Source organism: Bombus terrestris, chromosome 7 (assembly GCF_910591885.1).
Source record: "Bombus terrestris chromosome 7, iyBomTerr1.2, whole genome shotgun sequence".
Classification (NCBI taxonomy): domain Eukaryota; kingdom Metazoa; phylum Arthropoda; class Insecta; order Hymenoptera; family Apidae; genus Bombus; species Bombus terrestris.
In genome coordinates this window covers 8667311-8685893 of record NC_063275.1, presented here as the reverse complement: position 1 = coordinate 8685893, position 18583 = coordinate 8667311, and the positions used below count along the sequence as shown (strand labels likewise).

Here is an 18583-nt window from a genome sequence, read left to right as displayed (position 1 = left end):
ATTAGAGACATTGGAATAAATTAAAAGCTTTTTTTTCGATATGCTTAATGCTATTCTGGACAAAAAGTTAATTATAATTTTAAAACCACGATATGTAATATTATCACACGACATTGGATCCTACATATGTAAAAAACAATACTTTCAGTTTACAAAGTAATTCTGATATGCAAAAGGCATTTATGTACAATGAGTATTATCGAAAAGACTGTTGTTTGACAAGACTATTGCACGTTGTTACTTAAATAATTTATTTAATTAAAATTTCGTTTTATTAAATGGATTTGCAATTGTACTCTATTTAGAATTCACTAAAAAGATGTTTTAAACATCTTTTACTGTCTGTACGTTCACTTAAATAATAAGATTTTACGTCCAGATAAGTGGAGGAATTTCTAATTTTTCTATAATATCTCATTTTAATACATAGAATTTTACTACATTTACAATTTACTGAAAAATTATTTCAATTTTTCCTATTCTCTGTACTCTGTAATCAACGAAGAATTCCTAATGATTTTACTGGTTATTGGCCATTACTGGTTATTATAGTTTGCGTACAATCGGCATAGCTTTGTTGCGACACGCGCTCAAATTTAATATCGGCTAAACCGGCTGCAATGTACGTTTGTTCTCTGTGGCACTAAGATATTCCTCGAATTTTTCTCTCAGTTCACGCGTGTACTCGTAAACGGGGAACGTGCTTGAAGTATACTACGTGCGGAAAATATACCGTGCGTTGTTGGAACGCACGGAATTATGCCAAGCACGCCTGACATAGGCGGTTGGAAGGATCGACATAAAGTTCTCCAGATCGCAACACCACGACTGTATACGGCGAGCTGAAATGCAGATACTAAATAGCTCAAAGCTAGCTGCGATTATTGCCTTCTAAGTGTTCAAAGCTCGAAACTTTTTTAATGTTTTTGTTTTCAAAAAGATAAGTAACAGTTTCTCTTTTTCCTCCTATAAAAATATTGTAAAATATGCAAATAAAATATATGAACTCATAATTATTGGAACAAATAAATTTACAACTATTGCACGCTTATTTGATATAATTTATTCTGTTTGATATTAAATATAAAAGATAATTTTTATAGAAACAATTAGAAAGTTCCATAATTATGAAATTAAAAGTTAATAATCTGGTTTGGTCGCAATAGAGATTACTATACATATAAAGGATAAGTTAATTCGTTTTTTATTTTTTTTATTAAGAAGTTAAATTTTCCCTTAAAGCAAGTTGTAGCCTTAAAAATCAGAATGGGGTCCTCAAAATTAATACATTATGAAATATATGCAATAAAAAAATTACTTCGAATAACCTTATCTTCCATCTTACAATGAAACAAATTTCCTGTTGGGAGACATGCCTGATTATTAATTAATTCTTGGTTAATAAGAAACGATTTGAAAAATTCAAATTAAAAATTATCGTTAAAGAACTTTTTAATAGGAATATATTTTTCCCACGAAGAAAATTCATCCAGTGACTTAATGACTAACAAATCATTATAGTAGTTGATACGACTGTAAGGAATCAATTAAAAGATAGAAAAGAATGTAAAGTATGAAAATATAATATACCACATTAGCGCAAGTCTTTATTACATAGAATGTAATAAAGTTAATTTATAATTTGATATATGTTTATAGTTTGAAATTATTTAATTATAATGCATTAAAAAACATTTTAGCATTCCTTAACTTTTTAATTAAATGTTAGTAATTTCAGTACGTTCCAACTTCTTAACAATTTAAAAATATAAGACACATCTAAATATGATCAATTTCAAACTTTCTAAATTACTTGATGCAACTATCCTTTTGCTTAACATATTTTAGTAACTCCTAACTCTTAGTATTACATTAACTACTTTCAATTTTACATAAACATTATTAGATTGGCTAGGATGAATGATCAAACTGCTGATGACACGTATACTATGCGATGAGCAATATCATATGAATTTAAAATTGATTTCAACTCCTTGGAGGTTACAGGAATTGTAAACTAGCATCTTGTTATGCGTTACAAACTGCAAGCGTTAGCTTGATAAATTCAAGGAAAATGACTTTTACCGCATAAATCAAGATTCAGGCGCTTCGAGTGAAGAAATTACATTTTAAATCAAATCACGAAATGATTAATACAATTATCTTGCTGAAACTGTATATCTAGAAGAACACGATATTGTTTGTAAGTTTCGTAACTTCTAAAATAACAAAAAATTGAAATAAAATATGTTCCAGTTTAATTCTTTAACTACGAACACACCTCTTTAAGCGTTTTTTATTACTTTTGTTGAGTTTTAATAATTTTCAAAATAAACTCCTATATTTTATACAAAACTTATAAAAATCTAACATTATTCGACATTACGTTCTTTAATGCTTCCATATAGAATATATAGCACTATACTGCTATACTATAGCACTATACTGCTATATATATAGTACTATAATATATAAGAGATTGTATGTATATACATGTACATATATGTTGAAAATACAACGTGAGTTCTCGCTCGCCATCTATATGCTGACGGCTAGTTACAAAAGGAGTAACTAGAAGTTATTCCTAGACACGGTCGATAGACCTGATCGATAGTTTTAGGACCTCTCTTGCTTTTTTCTTTCATTCGTTTGTGACCCTCCTAAGTGTGTGCAATAAAGGTTTTTCTGCTCCGAGAAGTGTGGATTTATTATCTAGATAACATAATAATAACTGACACGATCCTACCTCTAAAACATAAAATAACAACAATATATTTATGTGCAATTTTACAAGCTTGATACTACGAATAAGACATTAATAATCAGGCACATTCTCATTTTAAAATTCTTCGTATTAATTTTAATTGTAAATTTAATTGGAGTTAAATAAAACAGATGCTTTCTTTTATCATTAATTTGATTCAGTAAAATACGGAATTCATATACCGATATTAATGCTGTAAAAATTTTGTACATTTATAAAAATCGTGGCAATAAAAAGTATTGAATTTATAATACAAATTATACGACACGTTACATATAATCTTGTTACAAAGATTTTGCTTAATTACAGCGGATAATCATTTAAATCACTTTGACATCATTGAACGAAATGTTACAAGTCCTTATGGTAAGTAACGTTTGGCTCTTTGAGCAAAACATCTACAAAGTCCACAAAAGAGAAAGCATCGCCAAAACTACGAAACAAGGGGCAAGAGTTGCATAATTCGCGGAGAAACTGTCCGGACATAGGTCAAATACGCGCCATGTTCTTCCACTTCATACCATGACTCGTAATTTTATATGACGATTCTCACATTCTTATTATTAGGTTATCCCATAAGTTCGTTCCGTTTTTCGAGCGGTTATATATGTTAAGATCGTTTACATACCTTTCAGTTTCATGAAAAAATGTAATCCCCCTCTCGTTGTACAACTTCTTCCCATTTTTCATTATTCCATCTCGATAAAAGTTCTCTTGTTTTTCTTTAAAATATGAAATGTATATATAAAGGTCGGCACGAACTTATGGGATGACCTATTGTACTAATACATAGTACAATATTAGTACATGTTAATGCATACAGCGACGAAAAGTTTGGAAACTTCGAAGCATTTTTCACGCGATAATAAAACATAAACTAACAGAGATATTAGTTTGACAAATTAATAATTTATTTGGCTATTTTAGAATAAAACTTATAAGAATATACCTCTCCTTGATATTATAGATTCTTAGAATCTCTTACTTCGGATAAACCTTTTAAAACGTTCAGATGATCATGTATTCGAAGCTTTTTGCGGTAATAAATGCGCTATGTAACGTTCTGCTATCTATGGAATAGTTTATCATATAATCACTGTTGCAGTGATAAATTTGAAGGCCTTTCAATTGTAGTGACTCGCGAAAGTATTTAAACATTTCATTATTTATCATCTTCATCGGTCGTAAACTTATTATTTTCGTTTATTGTATTTACCACGTACCACTTAAGATAAAGTTTATCTAGTATTTCAGTCAATAGTGTATCTGTAATTCATACTTTGCTGTATAACGAAGAATGTACAATGTATGTACAATATACTTAAGATTGCCTTAATAAAAGAACATAAAAGTAAAAATAATTGCTTGGCTGATCTGTTTTACACAACCCACCTTCAAGAACCATATTATTTCCAAACTTCCTGCCGACAGTGTAGATTGTACATACATGCGCATGTGTTTAATCCATTTAGTGTGTTCTACAAAGAAAGATAAGGAAAGAGTTGTACGAGCTAAAACGTCCACCGGTTCTTATTGTTGTGTTTAACGTGTAAGTGAAATTGCATTGTTCGCCGCCATGGTGCCGACAAATTAGTAGAGCAGAAGAACGATCGCGCTTGGTACCGGGAAGTGATGTTACAGAAACTTAATTTCTACTTAACCGTTGTATTTAATTGCTTCGCGGCAAACTCGATCATATTAACCGCGCAGGGAACATACAAAGATATTCATTGTTCTTCTATGATTAAACTATTGTACGACGCGGGTAATACGGCAATGTGTTAATCATTACCGTTTTCGGTGAATAATGGTAATTACAGCGATGAAGACGCACTTCTAGAGGCACCGGAAAGCGTTCATTTTGAAAGTACTTTCCGAAACGAAACAAAGAGATGGAACATTTATACATGAGAGGTATCTAAATAAAGATGTATCAATTAAAGATTAGATAATGAGAAGGTGAACGAACTTGTCGGATCTTTAAAGTGAATGAACTTTTCTTGTTAATGATAAATCCTTGGGAGAGAGTAAAGAAAATTAAGCGGTTGATGCGAAGAATAGTGCTTAAGTTAAAACATTTACGCTGGTTCATGGAAAAATAATTTGAACGCTTGTAGAAATATTTTATGAATATAGCAGGAGTATATCAAACTTGTATGTATTTGTATATAAATAGGTTAGAGAGCAATTGAAAAAGAATAAATTTATTTTTCAATAAAATTTGAATGGAAATAATAAAGAATTAACTTGGAATTAAGATTCGAGAGAGAAAGAGAGAGAGAGAGAGAGAGAGAATAGTGTTTTTTAATTATACAATTATACTTATTTGTTATGTAAATGAAAATAATGTTCTATTATTCTGTAATTCTCTTAATTTTGGATTCTATATTATGTACCCGGTTAGTTGAATGAAATATCAGCAAAACTTCTAAACGAATTTTCCATACATAAATATTGTAACACGTAACATAGTTTATGTCTTATTTTTATTTGTAGGATATCAATTGAACCATGAAGTGTAATTAGCTTCGATCATTCTGTTAAAAAGATCGGTGTGAAAAGATTATAAGTTTATTTATAAAATGCTGAAGGTGATGTTGAAAATTCCGGGAAGAAAAGTTGACAAGAAAATTATTATAACAATGTTAATGTTACCTTTGAATATATTATACCAGACGAAAAAGTTTTTAATTGGCCTACTAACAACAGATTAATCAAAGCTGATCACGTTTCATAATTCACTCGCTATATTTATTAGTTTAACTTTAACCAACTTAGAATATTTTTACAAGAGTACTTGTAATAATTTAGTTTTATTATATTTGCTGATCATATTCATCTTTTGGGCGATTCACCGAAATCGAATTCATCTTTTACTTTTGTAAAAATGAAAGAGAAAGAAAAGTTAACGAATTAAAAATCTAAAGTAAGATTAGGATGAGGATATTTCATTCTTTGGATAACTGCATTGTTTAAGTTATTCAGGTCGACGAAAAATTCTTTCTTTTTATACTCAATTTTTAATTATGAGTAATTGTAGAATTATTAATTTAATTATAGGTAATTTAATTATAGAATCATGAATGTTTAATATTGTTCATTACGCACTTCATTAAATTTTATATGAATGCATAACGTCGAGTTGTAGGACTTAAATTTTTAGAATAATTACTTGTGCTTCTTCTATGATAAAATAACGCCGTGTGAAGCGAATTAATCAATGCTAGAAAAAATTATTTTTTTTTTAAGAATAATGTACACCAATGCTCGAAAATATTTATTTACAAAAATGTTCAATAAATCTTCTGAAGTTGTATTTGAATTTATAGAAAAACTAAACATATAAATATATATGTCTCATATGTATATCTCACAATTACAATTGACAATTACTAAATAATAGCCGATTTATGATGATAAAAGTGTATAATGTTTGGAGGGATTTAGTCTTTTAATTATTAAATACATAAATATTATTATATTCATCTTATTCAAACCTTTTTACCAATATCTTAAAAAATAATATTTTGACAAATATATTTGTTAAATCCTTTTATATAAAATTATATCGAGGACTAAATAAATATTTCATCTTTATAATTATCTTTATTAATATTCTTTGGTTTGAGAATATTCGAAAATATCCAAAAGTAAATTAATTAAATATTATTGTTTTTATAAATACATATTATGCAATTGAATCTTATACAATAAGTGAACAAAAATTATATTGTATTATCAACAAAAAGGAACAAAGAAAACAGGGACAAATGAAAACAGAATTAGAACGTATTTTGTTAGATGTGTTCACTTCAAACTAAGTTAGTACAGACAGAAAATCGATATACGAGCATCAGTTTGTTATGATGAAAGCAAACATCAACTAATTGTGTGACTTTGACTACAACCGCTCGCTTAAATAAAATGAATTTTCAGGTGTTACACGATTGTGCGCGAAACACAGATTCGATATTCAATTTAAAGTTAACTTAATTCAAAAGCAATTTCAATTTTAAATCATTTGTAAAACAAGTTTCATTCTGTAATAGGGAATACGATTTTCTGCTAGAGAAATATGGTTATGGATAAATTATTATTTAGTTCTACATGTATAGTCGAGAGTTAGTTTTTATGATGATATTTATACTTTAATTTATTTAGATTATTTATTTAATTAATTCGTTTAATATAACTAAACTGAGGAGATTTACTTGATATTAAAATACTATGGTTCTTTAGTAATTCTTATTGTTTAAAATTGCATAGTAAATTCTTGGCTTTGAAATAAAATTCGTGCTTTTATCATACAATCTCAAAAGTACCTAATTTGTGTTTAAATACTACATTTCTTAATTTATATTGTGATTTACATAATTGGACAATATACATGTACTACGTTTTCGTCAATAGATTTTATAAGCGTAAATTTTAATATATGTAATATTAGGTATTTAACGAAACAAGTATTCGTTAAACAAATATATTACAACTTGACTTATCCTAAACATATTAGTAACTAAATATATATATTTTTTTTAAAGAAATTTCCTTGTATCTCATTTTTAGTACGGTATAGTGTTGCTATACTGAATTCGGGGATAACATTTCTTATATGACGAAGAAATCCAACGGTAAATAAATAAATAAATAAATATTTTATATTTATTTTATATATTTTTTATATATTATATTATATTTATTTTATATATATTATTTACATTATATTATATTTATTTTATGTATATTATATATATATCATTATATTTATTTTATATATATTATATATATTATATTATACATATTTTATATATATTATATTTATAACATATTATATTTATTTTATATACATATATATATATTTATTTATAACAACACTATACAATATTAAAAGTGAGATACAAGGAAATTTCATTAGAGAAAATGAAAAACAAGGAAAGACGTAAAGTATATATGTAATTTCAGTTACATGTACATTCAGTTTATGTATACATTATATAGATTCGTGGTGTAAACATAGTCCTGATTGAAAAGTGTCGCTTATTAGACTTACTTGTAAAAAAGAAGAAAGAACGCAAAATAACATTCCTGTGTTTGTTCTCCTTGTCTATCACGGGTAAGTCCAACAAAATAGTTAAGATGTTTTATACACTGCTTGTTTTTGGACACAAGTACCGTATTACCTTCTTGTAGAGGATAGAAAAGCGCATTGACTATTGTATACAGAAATATGTAGTTCTACGTAAAAAAATGTCAATGTCAATGTCTTTGAAAAATAGAAATAGGTATGACGTGGAAAGGAAAAATGACGAATCATGATATTTATCGTTCTGAACCATACAGCATTTTCCTGGCACAATTTTTTGTATTTAAAGTAGCTAAAATATTAAGAAGTCTGAGATGATAGAAACGCCTTATACATTAGAAAAGAATAACAAGGTTAAGAGTCAGTTAACAGCGTTAAATTGTCGGTTTAAAAAAAAAAGAAAACTGTTATGAAAATATATATAATAGTGTGCTTAGCTAATATTTTTGATCCATTTTCATGATATTATAATAATTAATATCGAACAGCGTATCGTATATTGAAACTTCATCCAAGAGATCAATAAGTTGCAGAAGAGGCTCGGCTAGAAAGACTTTGTAGCGGCACAGGAATCAAAGAACGACACGAGTCCATTATTATTAGACGAACATTAACGAGTATTTATTCCGCGATATATATTTTGCACTAACGACTCGCGTATACTGCTATACATTAATTAATTAATTTATTCGAAATATATTTAACGGGTTGCGACAGCAATATCTCGCTCTCGTTGTTTCACACTATCCATCCTTGACCAATCCTCCACAAGTTATACATGAATAATACATATCCATAGATATCGAGATAATAGAAATGAATGATTACGATGTAAATAACCAACGTAAACGTAAGTGGATAGATCATGGTATAAACTCGTAACAAGGCAAATCTAAGGTAAGTAGGATAAAGGCAGAAACTTCAGAAGGTTGACGAACTTCTTTTGTGGAAAAAAGTATAATGAGTATCATTCCGAGGTAGAGCACGCGATCTTACTGTTTACGTAGCCTCAGAATGGATAACAAACAGCTTATATAAGCTGTGCAGGATTGTTCTGTACTAGAGTTTACGTATATTCGATTGAAGAATGAATACCTTCTGAGAACCATGAAATGCACTTATTTCTTCAGGTATAAATGCTGATCTATCTATCCTTTCTTATCACAAGTGTTAAACATAGATATCTATATCTCAAACAATACATTAAAATTTGTTGAACATGTTGAACAATAATATTCAATATTGAATAACATTGAAGGGATACCGTAAAAAATTTTAATCAAATATTACAACCACGATTTTTTTTTTAACAAGCTAATCCTTCTTAAAAATGACATGAACATGTTGAACAATAATATTCAATATTGAATAACATTGAAAGGATACCGTAAAAAATTTTAATCAAATATTACAACCACGATTTTTTTTTTAACAAGCTAATCCTTCTTAAAAATGACAAAACTCATGTAAGAAAATATTTTTCGCAATGACTCTGTCCGAAGATTTATGTTTTTCACAGATATTCCATATACAAAAGCATAGAACAATGGACAAAGGATGGCAGAAGAGTCTGCATCATGGACGAGATTACAAGACTCTTGTATTTTACAGTAGGATTAATCATTTCCGACAAGGTAAACATACCTGTACGTAAATGATTTATAGTCGGGGACTAACCGAGTGTATTAGTAAAGTGATTTTTGTACCTCTTACATGCAGCCTATAATTTCTGCCGAATGCCTAATCTAGTATAATAATTGATGTGAACAACTAATTCTGGTAATTATCGAGAAACAACATCGAGGAAAACAATTTGTTATATAAGTGATTTATTATTTAAGTGATACAAGAAAGCTAACTGATTTTTGCTAAGTTGGTATAAACTGATGTTTAATATGATTTAAAATCAAATGAACAAGTTTAATTTTGTTACAATCAACATTAAAAAATACTTGTTTTGCAAAGCAATTGTTACTACTCGAAGTCGTTTTCTATGAAGCAGATGTCAAAATCTTCTACGACGAAAACTAGACACATAAATCGATATTGAGTAACTAGTTGTGAGATATAAGATATAAGATATCAGGTATTATCGCGTTATTTTTCTAGTGAAATACAAGCGTTATTAAACGATTGAGGAACGAATTGATTCCGTAAGTGGAACAGCGTAAGTGAAATAATTCTGTTACTTTCTTGCATAGCACAGAATAACGAGTATCGTTGGAACAAGAAGCGGTCGAAAAAGAGTACCGTCTTCGCGGGAAATGATTTGTTTCAGAAAATGCAATGTTTGGCAATCGTTCTCACACTCCAAATAATTGTACAAAATTAATTTCCACTTTTCCTTGACTGGTCGCTCTTTTAAAAAGATTGTTGCAATTACTGTAATTCATGGATGTTTGTCTGCTCTTTTTAACTTATAGTTTAGATTTCGCAACGTTCCTACTCGCGTGTACCAGTTCTTTTAAAAGTATTTCCTGTGTTACATAACATGATTTCCCATGTCGATTAAGATAAATTACTAAAAAAGCATAGAGGCACAGCGTAAAAAAGTTCAAGTGGAGAGGGAAAATTCGAATCTGGGAGAGACCCATATTTTTGTACCTTTGAATACTAACGATTGTTTTGGTTTACAAGGTCTGTGTGAAATGAATTCGGGACAGATTGTTATTGCCGTTTCTTGTGATCTTCAGCCAGAGTTACATAAGAAGGTTAACTTTTTGTGGTAACGTCCGTCGATAGAAATGTATGAACGTGCTCCCTATGACAGAGTATTGTTATCCTTTCTTCGATCGGCATAGAACATTGAGCGAGCGACGATTACGACCGGCATACGCTATCTCTTGTAATTATACTGACTTTGATACATCGGACTATTGCGAATTCATTCACTCGTTTCTTTATCAAACAAACCTACACGTTTAATCCACCTCAAAAGTAGTCTAGATGGAGCTGAATTGCTGATAACAATGAGATAGTTTGAATCATTATTTCATATTTATCCTAAGTAAAAACAAACGTACATTAAGTTTCAGTTTTCTACTTTATTTTTGCTTGCTTGGTCTATAAAAAGGGACATCTAATTAATTTTTTTTAATTTAATTAATTTTTTCCCTGTGTGAATATAGTCCACCTTCTAAGATATGGTTAATTCGTTTCGTGTTGTATCGAAATCGGGTTATAAGAATATCGTGTTATAGGAGGGTTTTCTAAGCTTAGGTTAAATTTTATTAATTCATGCTACATGGAAACCGTTTTATAAGGATATCGGATTATAGGAGGGCGATCATAATTTTTGCACCGTATTATATCGAAATCGTGTTTTCACGCGAGTATCATAAGAGGATTAAATGCATATCTTTCCTCTTGTATTTAAGTCTATTTACTTTCATATTAGATAAAACTCTATAAATATACCTCCATATCTATTTCATATTTATCTGTGTTTTTATATTATTTTAATATTATCATATTTCTTCCTAGGCAATTTAAGAAAGTTTTAATTGTTTATTTTATTACATTTCAGTTAAATATTCCCTACAATTTACAATTCACATTCAGAACGTCTTTAAAGTATACATAAAGAATACTTTCATATGGTGAAAAAATGCTTGAAACAGCTGTTTTATTAGTTTTCATTCATACATGCCTTTTAATCGCGGTAAAGATTGTTATACTTTTATATATTTCATATATATATCGATAACAGAAAAATTAAAGTCACACGAATGCTGTCTTGGATGAAATTCAATCCATAAAACAAAATATATGTATATATTTAATATCAGAAATTAATATATTAATTATATATACGTACATGTAATTTAAAAAATTATTTTAGAGATTCACTACTGCCAGTTATTTAGCTATTAACTACCACTAAGTCAGGGTTAACAGCTACAGAAAAATAGATATAATAACCACAAGAAACATATCCATTACAAAGATTTCATTTTTAAGACCACGCTCTAATTAATTAAGCAGTTACAAATTAGAGTGGTCGTCTCGGTTATTGATCCGCGCGAGCCACGAATGCAATGGGGAGTGGCAGTGAAAATAATTTCATCAGTCTATAGAATGAAGAATGTCTCCCGTTTCTTTTCATATCACTGTTAAAATTATTTTCTAAATATCTTTAACTCTGTTGCGCACTTTGAGTTAATTTTGATCAAATCGTATTAAAAATCTATTAAAAATCTCTTAAATTTAAGGATAAAATGAATTTTATTGTTATTAATGCATGTAACTCCTCGTTACAATTTTTTTCTCAAAATGTCGAAAGTCAAGTGTTGAAGTGAAAGATAAATATGCGGATAATTTTATTTTTCTTCGTAAGTTTATGGGAAAAAGATTTTATTCAATAAAATTCACTAAAATAAAATTGGGATATTATGAGGTGACAAAATTGATTTTTAAAACCTATTCTGCAATAACAAAATTGGTATTCATAACTTGTCGAAGGTTGTGGAAAGCTCCTTATCTTCAGATTGTTTAACTTGCTGAATTACAAGTTACATGAAAGGGATTTTTCTTCTAATGGCACAAAGATCATCGAAATTATTCCAAACAGTAAATGAACACAATTTAATAAGAAATAATTATAAATAGCAATTTCATTGCAAAGAAACTGATCATTCTTTTAAACAAATTTCACAAATCATCAAAACTTTCATGATCATTCATCGAATTGAACGGATGAGACAAGTTCCATTATCATTATATCCAACTTATAATTTATTAACTTCATAAAAAGATAGTAAGTAAGTAGATATACATGATTTTTAGTCGTTCTTAAAAGTTATCATCAAAAGAAATCACAGAAATACCATCATATTCAATATCATATAAAAGTAAAAACATTATTGTCAGCAGTAGTTATAAATTATTACGAAACGATAACATTAAAACAAAATAAGTATCGGAAATACTGAAAGTATGAGAGCCTTTAAAATTCATCCTAATATTATCAGAAATCTACCAAAGTGTCTAAATACTTATAGATAGTAAGATATTGATATGAGTAGCATATTGCCGTCACACGATTTCGATAGAGATTCTGTACGTGACATGAATCTAGACCAGCCGAGTTTGATCGTGGAATGGGCCCACGAACCACCGATTTGCGTGATCCAGGCTGAATTGAAAACGACGGAAATACAGTTTGCAGCAGTGATTTTATCCGTTCTACGTTCTTCCATCCTGTTAATGTCAGAACTTGTATCATAGTTCGGTTTTCCGTTATCGCGCGACCAGAATGCAAATGCGTGTGCAGCGAAACATCAATCGTAACATATGATAGTATGACGGCCACAGGCGTGTTATTAGAAGCATGCTTTTATATCGTGATGTTACTGTCACGTCTTGTTTTATAGATCTACCTCAAAAATAAAAGGATTTACATTTGTAAATAGAATACGAAATGGAAACGAAGTATCGAGACACTTGGACATGTATAATGTGATTAGATAGATCGCAAAGTGTATACTGAAAAGTGTATATAAAAAAGTATTATAGTATGTACATAAGTGAAGAATTTACCGAACTACAGTTACCAACAAAAGTCTTATATTTTCTGCGAAAACACTATTCTTGTTAAACTCAATAATATATGAAAAGACTTAATAATATATATAGGGTGGTTGGTAACTGGTGGTACAAGTGGAAAGGGGTGATTCTACGCGAAAAAAGAAGTCGAAAATATAGAATAAAAATTTTTCGTTTGAGGCTTTGTTTTCGAGAAAATCGACTTTGAATTTTGGCTCGGTACGCGTGCACTTCATCACGTCTCGTTATAACGGATCTCACTGTGGATCGTTGTCTTGATGGATATTATCGCAGTTTAAGTTTGTTTCTGTCATAACGGAAAATTAGGAATACATAATGAAATAATATGAAGTAATCATAAAGTTTACTATTATAAAAATTGCTGAAAATGTTGCCCATTCTACCGAACATATACTTCTGCTCTTCTAATTAAATTTCTATGAACACTTTCTAACGTATTCGGTTGTCTTAAAGTATGAAAGGCTACAATAATCTTTTCCGTTGTAACGAGACGTGATAAAGTGCACGCGTACCGAGCGAAAATTCAAAGTCGATTTTCTCGAAAACAAAGCCTCAAACAAAAAATTTTTATTCTATATTTTCGACTTATTTTTTCGCGTATATATTCATTTCAAAATAATTTTTTCAATGTAATAAGTTTTCTTTTATCGAACGTAACGTACATAGCAATAATGAGGCAGCTTTTAGCATAGAACGTACTAACTACACAATAAAATTTGGAAACATTTTAATTTAATAAAAATGGCTTTTTCGCCTTTTACAGAGTATAGAATTTTTATGAGTAACTGTAGCTAATACAAATGAAATTTAAGATATATGAATATATGTGTGTCTTGTTATTGAATTGCATTTAATATATCTTTTGTATAAAGAAATGAATTATTTGATATCTGATGTTATCAACATAATGTGTCCAATAAATCTTGTTGAATGTTATATAATTTTGTTTATAAAAATGAAGTTCTAAACCATTACGCTGAAATTAATTTACAATTACAAGTAATTACAAGAAATTCTGTCTTTTCCAAAATTTGTATCTCATAGGTTAAAATTGATATTATTCGTCGATAATAAATACTATCTAAAATCTAGAATTGAAGAAATTCAATAATTTCAGTATACATAATACTTAGTGCTAGACCATATGGCATGCTCAAAGATTCTTATAACCAACAGAATATATTACAACAATAGAATAAAATACAAAACATTGCCAAAACAGTAGTATAAAATAAAAAGAATTGAAAGCGTTAGTGACAATTAATCTTAAGCGAGATAATCTTGAACAAAAGTAAAAGTTTTAAAATTCTCTGTATAATTTATAACCAAAAAGCAAATAAACTTAATATAATTTAAATAAAATACACTTTTCGATTCTAGACAAGCTACGTTCAATTAAAAACTCCCAGTATTAACGACAGATACAGTTTGAAGTGCTGGAATAGGAATCTATCCCTGTCCAAGAGAAACATTTAATATTTAAAATGATACATAAAACTCGCTTGCATAACACTAATTAAATTTGTAATATTTTATCATAAATACGAAAATAGAATTTTTTCCAAACAGTGACTTTTTATGTTACTTCATAATGAATATTAAATATTACATGATACTACTAGTAGTAAAACGAGTAGAAGTGCTTTTATTTCATCACACATTCTTAAAATTTTCTGAACTCTTAAATGGTTAAACCTGACAATATAACATGCTAATAACGCTAAATAGAACAACGTTGACTAGAAAGTGGCATGAAAAATGGATTTTAGCATATTACCGTCTAAGCGACGTATAATCGCACGAAAGAAAAAGGTGACAGACTAGAGAAATCCGACAGTACGCATACGCGGGACACAACGTTATACCAGATTATCGATTATTCTATCTTGGCTAGAACGAGAAGCAGAATGTTAAAGAATGAGAAAGAAGGGAAACCTCGTAATAAAACGGTTACACCTGTTACACTCCAGTAAATACTTTAAAATGTTCATTTACAAATCGCGTTCTACTTGCATCTATGTATATTTATGATCTTTGAAACCGAGCGTCACTGATAAATTTCATGAAAATAACTTTCACGTCAGATCTTCTATCGCCGATTTTTGATACCACGAATTTTTTCTCCTAAGTTCAATAATAACGTCAGTAATCAATATTATTTTTTACAGTAAAAATTATAATTCTACATATTTTTAAATTAATGAAAAATAAATTAATTAATTAATGAAAATTCTAGAAATTGTTAAAGCTTTTAATTCTGTGAAGAAATAAACTGCAAAGAATAATTTTATGAATACACGAGTGGAAAATTTTTCTAAACTGTTGTTACCGAGTTGATTTTACATATTTACAAATGAAACGAGAAATGAAACGTAGAAATCGTTTCTATTGTTACATTTTACAAAAGAGTAAATTGAAAGAAACAATTTTGTACATATACATGATGGAAAATTTCTTGGAACCAAGAACTTTCGTAATTTCACTCTGGTTTAAATTTCACAAGCAATCGCGTTGATCAAACGAGGAAACAAATAAGAGAGTGTTGATTATTCAGCGAAATCGCGTGTAGTTGAGTAATTGAAACAAAATCAACAGGTATACATACATAATACGTGTCAGATGTATATGGTAAACAGAAAACCATGCTATATGTAACTGTTCTTTGGATAAACTTTGGAAGCACACGCTTTAGAAAAGCATTGTTACTTTATTCATAGAAATTTATATCTGTATAAAACAAAATAAAAAACAAAAAAGAAAAAGATCGAAACAGAAATTATAAGGAATAATCTATTTTGGATATTTTATTTATTTTTACATATTATACCTACGGCTTTTATGCATTTTTACACCATTAAATTTCGTATAAATACATAAAAATTGTTTATAGAATTCTGTATGAAATCCAATTTCATATAAATTCTTATGAATATATTATTAACTTATGACATATTAACATATTATGTTATCTGATTTAAAAATTATTTCAATTAAATCTCAAGAAAGGGTACCTAATACCATGTATTTAATTTTCAACTCTCGTTAACAACTTTTAACAATTAACAACTAGCGATAAAACTTCATAAAAGTAAAACGTGTTTTGAATTTGTAAAACATTTGAATTGAAAAAAATTCCTGATATATCCAAATAAATTCTCAGCTATAAACCGTAAGAAAAATACTATTAAACGATACATTTTACTTTTCTTTTAGCAAGATATTATGGAGCCAAAAAATACTCTGATAAAAATCATTCTGGTTAGAGTATACTTATCAGCTTATCTTTCGTTCGCGAGTACCGTGTAAATGAATTTTCACTTTAACAGGCAGTCTAGTTTCGACGGAATCGTTTCAATTAGATACAATTGCTTTCCCACTATAATAGTGTACATATACCAACATCGATTTTGTACACAGATTTTTATAGTGTTTCTTCTGCTTACGGCTCCTACTAATTACTTAAACGATCGCATGTTCATTATTCTAAACCTTTTTAATTTGTACCCGTGTATTCATTGGTTCATTTACTTTTTCAGTTACCCACCATTCAGTCTTCTATTGAACTATTTGGTTTCTAATAAAAATAACGATATTAAATTTAACAATTTTTACCTAATACGCATTTCAATTAATGATTTTGTTATTACGTTTCGACTATTTCAGGGTTAAGTTTCTTTTCTCGCGAAACGAATTTTGTTTTTATCAATTATTAATAATAGGACACACTTTTTTCCTTGTCCTTACAAAGGAAACGTAATTCACTAAAATTTAAGATCGTATTTTCTGAAAATAAATATTAGATTGTTGCATAAATTTTGTCTGCCTCTTGGTTCATATAAGCTCAATGTTATAATAAGTATAACATTGCTATATAATTTGATATAAATCGTGTTCGTAAGACTTATAGAAAGTGAGAATGATATATTTTCGTTAGTCTTTTAATGGTTAGATAAAATTAGGTATGTATAATTAGAAGTGTTTTATGACAAATCCTTCTTTTAATGAGAAATACAAAAGATTTGTATAAAAAAGATAGACTTTGCAAATGTATAATGCTAGACACGGATTATGCAGCAACCCAATACATAAAATCGTTTAATTAGTTAATAATTTATTAATGTACAATAATTGTCGTCTCTCTTTTAATTGTAAATCGTGAAGACACGTAAAACAGTGACTTACCAGGTGTGAGAGACATAGCCTGTTGCCTCCTCGATCTCGAATTGTCTCGTTTTCCAGCGGAAGACTGGGAGCCCGAAACTTGAAGTCCTGGAGCACTAACCGCACGTTTTGGTCCGCCGATAGCGCCAGAAACGTTGCTGTTCCTAGCAAATCCAGGTGGACGATATCTGGCAGATTTTACACCAGAATGCTGCGGTAGGAAATGATAGACGCTATGCGCTTTGTGCATCGTCGACGAAGACGTAGTTGACGTCGTCGTTAACCCAGCTGGTGCTGTGGAAGCTGGTAAACGCGGTAGAGAATTGGTTGCAGCTGTAATGGCGGATTGCATTCCACGTGGAAGAGTCGTTGCCCGAGATTCACCCGTATATTCTAGTTCATCTTCGGTGTCCTCGTCACCTGTGGATGTCTCTGTCGATGTATTATTTTGGATTTTAATATGGTTAAGATTTTTAATTGGAAAGTATTTGAATGAAAATAAAAAATGTGTATAAAAGATGAAAGGTGTAAATTGTAGAAGTTGTGATTTGTGAATTGATAACACAATAAGAGCCAATTAACCCTGGAACGGTACAATGTTCTTTTTTAATTGAATTTCACACTTTTTGAACACTAATACTTCATTTATATGAACTTGTCGGCAAACGAATAATTTACGTAACTGAAGGTCATGTAATAGCAATCCACTGACTCGTCGAACAAAAGTGGATTCAACGAAGAAGGATTCATTTAATCGAATACATAGTTCTGAAATTTTGTTTCCGTAAATGAAGTTCATATAAACAAAGTTCTATTGCCTGCAAAAATTTCTTTAATAATTAAAATTAAAAGATATTTAATTAGATACATATACTGTATAATATATATATATATGTTAGATATATATAGAAAATTGAAATCGAGACTGTCTTATAAAGTTTGTCTTACTTTTTAAACAAGATTAAAAATTCATTGTCTTTACACTTTACTGTGCCAAACATCCTCTTTAC

The 18583-nt window shown here is 29.1% G+C and overlaps 1 protein-coding gene across 6 annotated transcripts in view; it reads right to left on the bottom strand.

The window, feature by feature from the left end:
- LOC100644979 overlaps nucleotides 1-18583 on the bottom strand; it is a 95547-nt gene that overhangs the window by 22671 nt on the left and 54293 nt on the right. For 5 of the 6 annotated variants that reach the window (XM_048407180.1, XM_048407178.1, XM_048407181.1 and 2 more), the window contains exon 11: nucleotides 17595-18005. In XM_048407180.1, coding sequence (XP_048263137.1) covers nucleotides 17595-18005 — 411 coding nt within the window. The remainder of the gene's footprint in view (nucleotides 1-17594; nucleotides 18006-18583) is intronic. The other variant, XM_048407179.1, reaches the window with a different exon arrangement.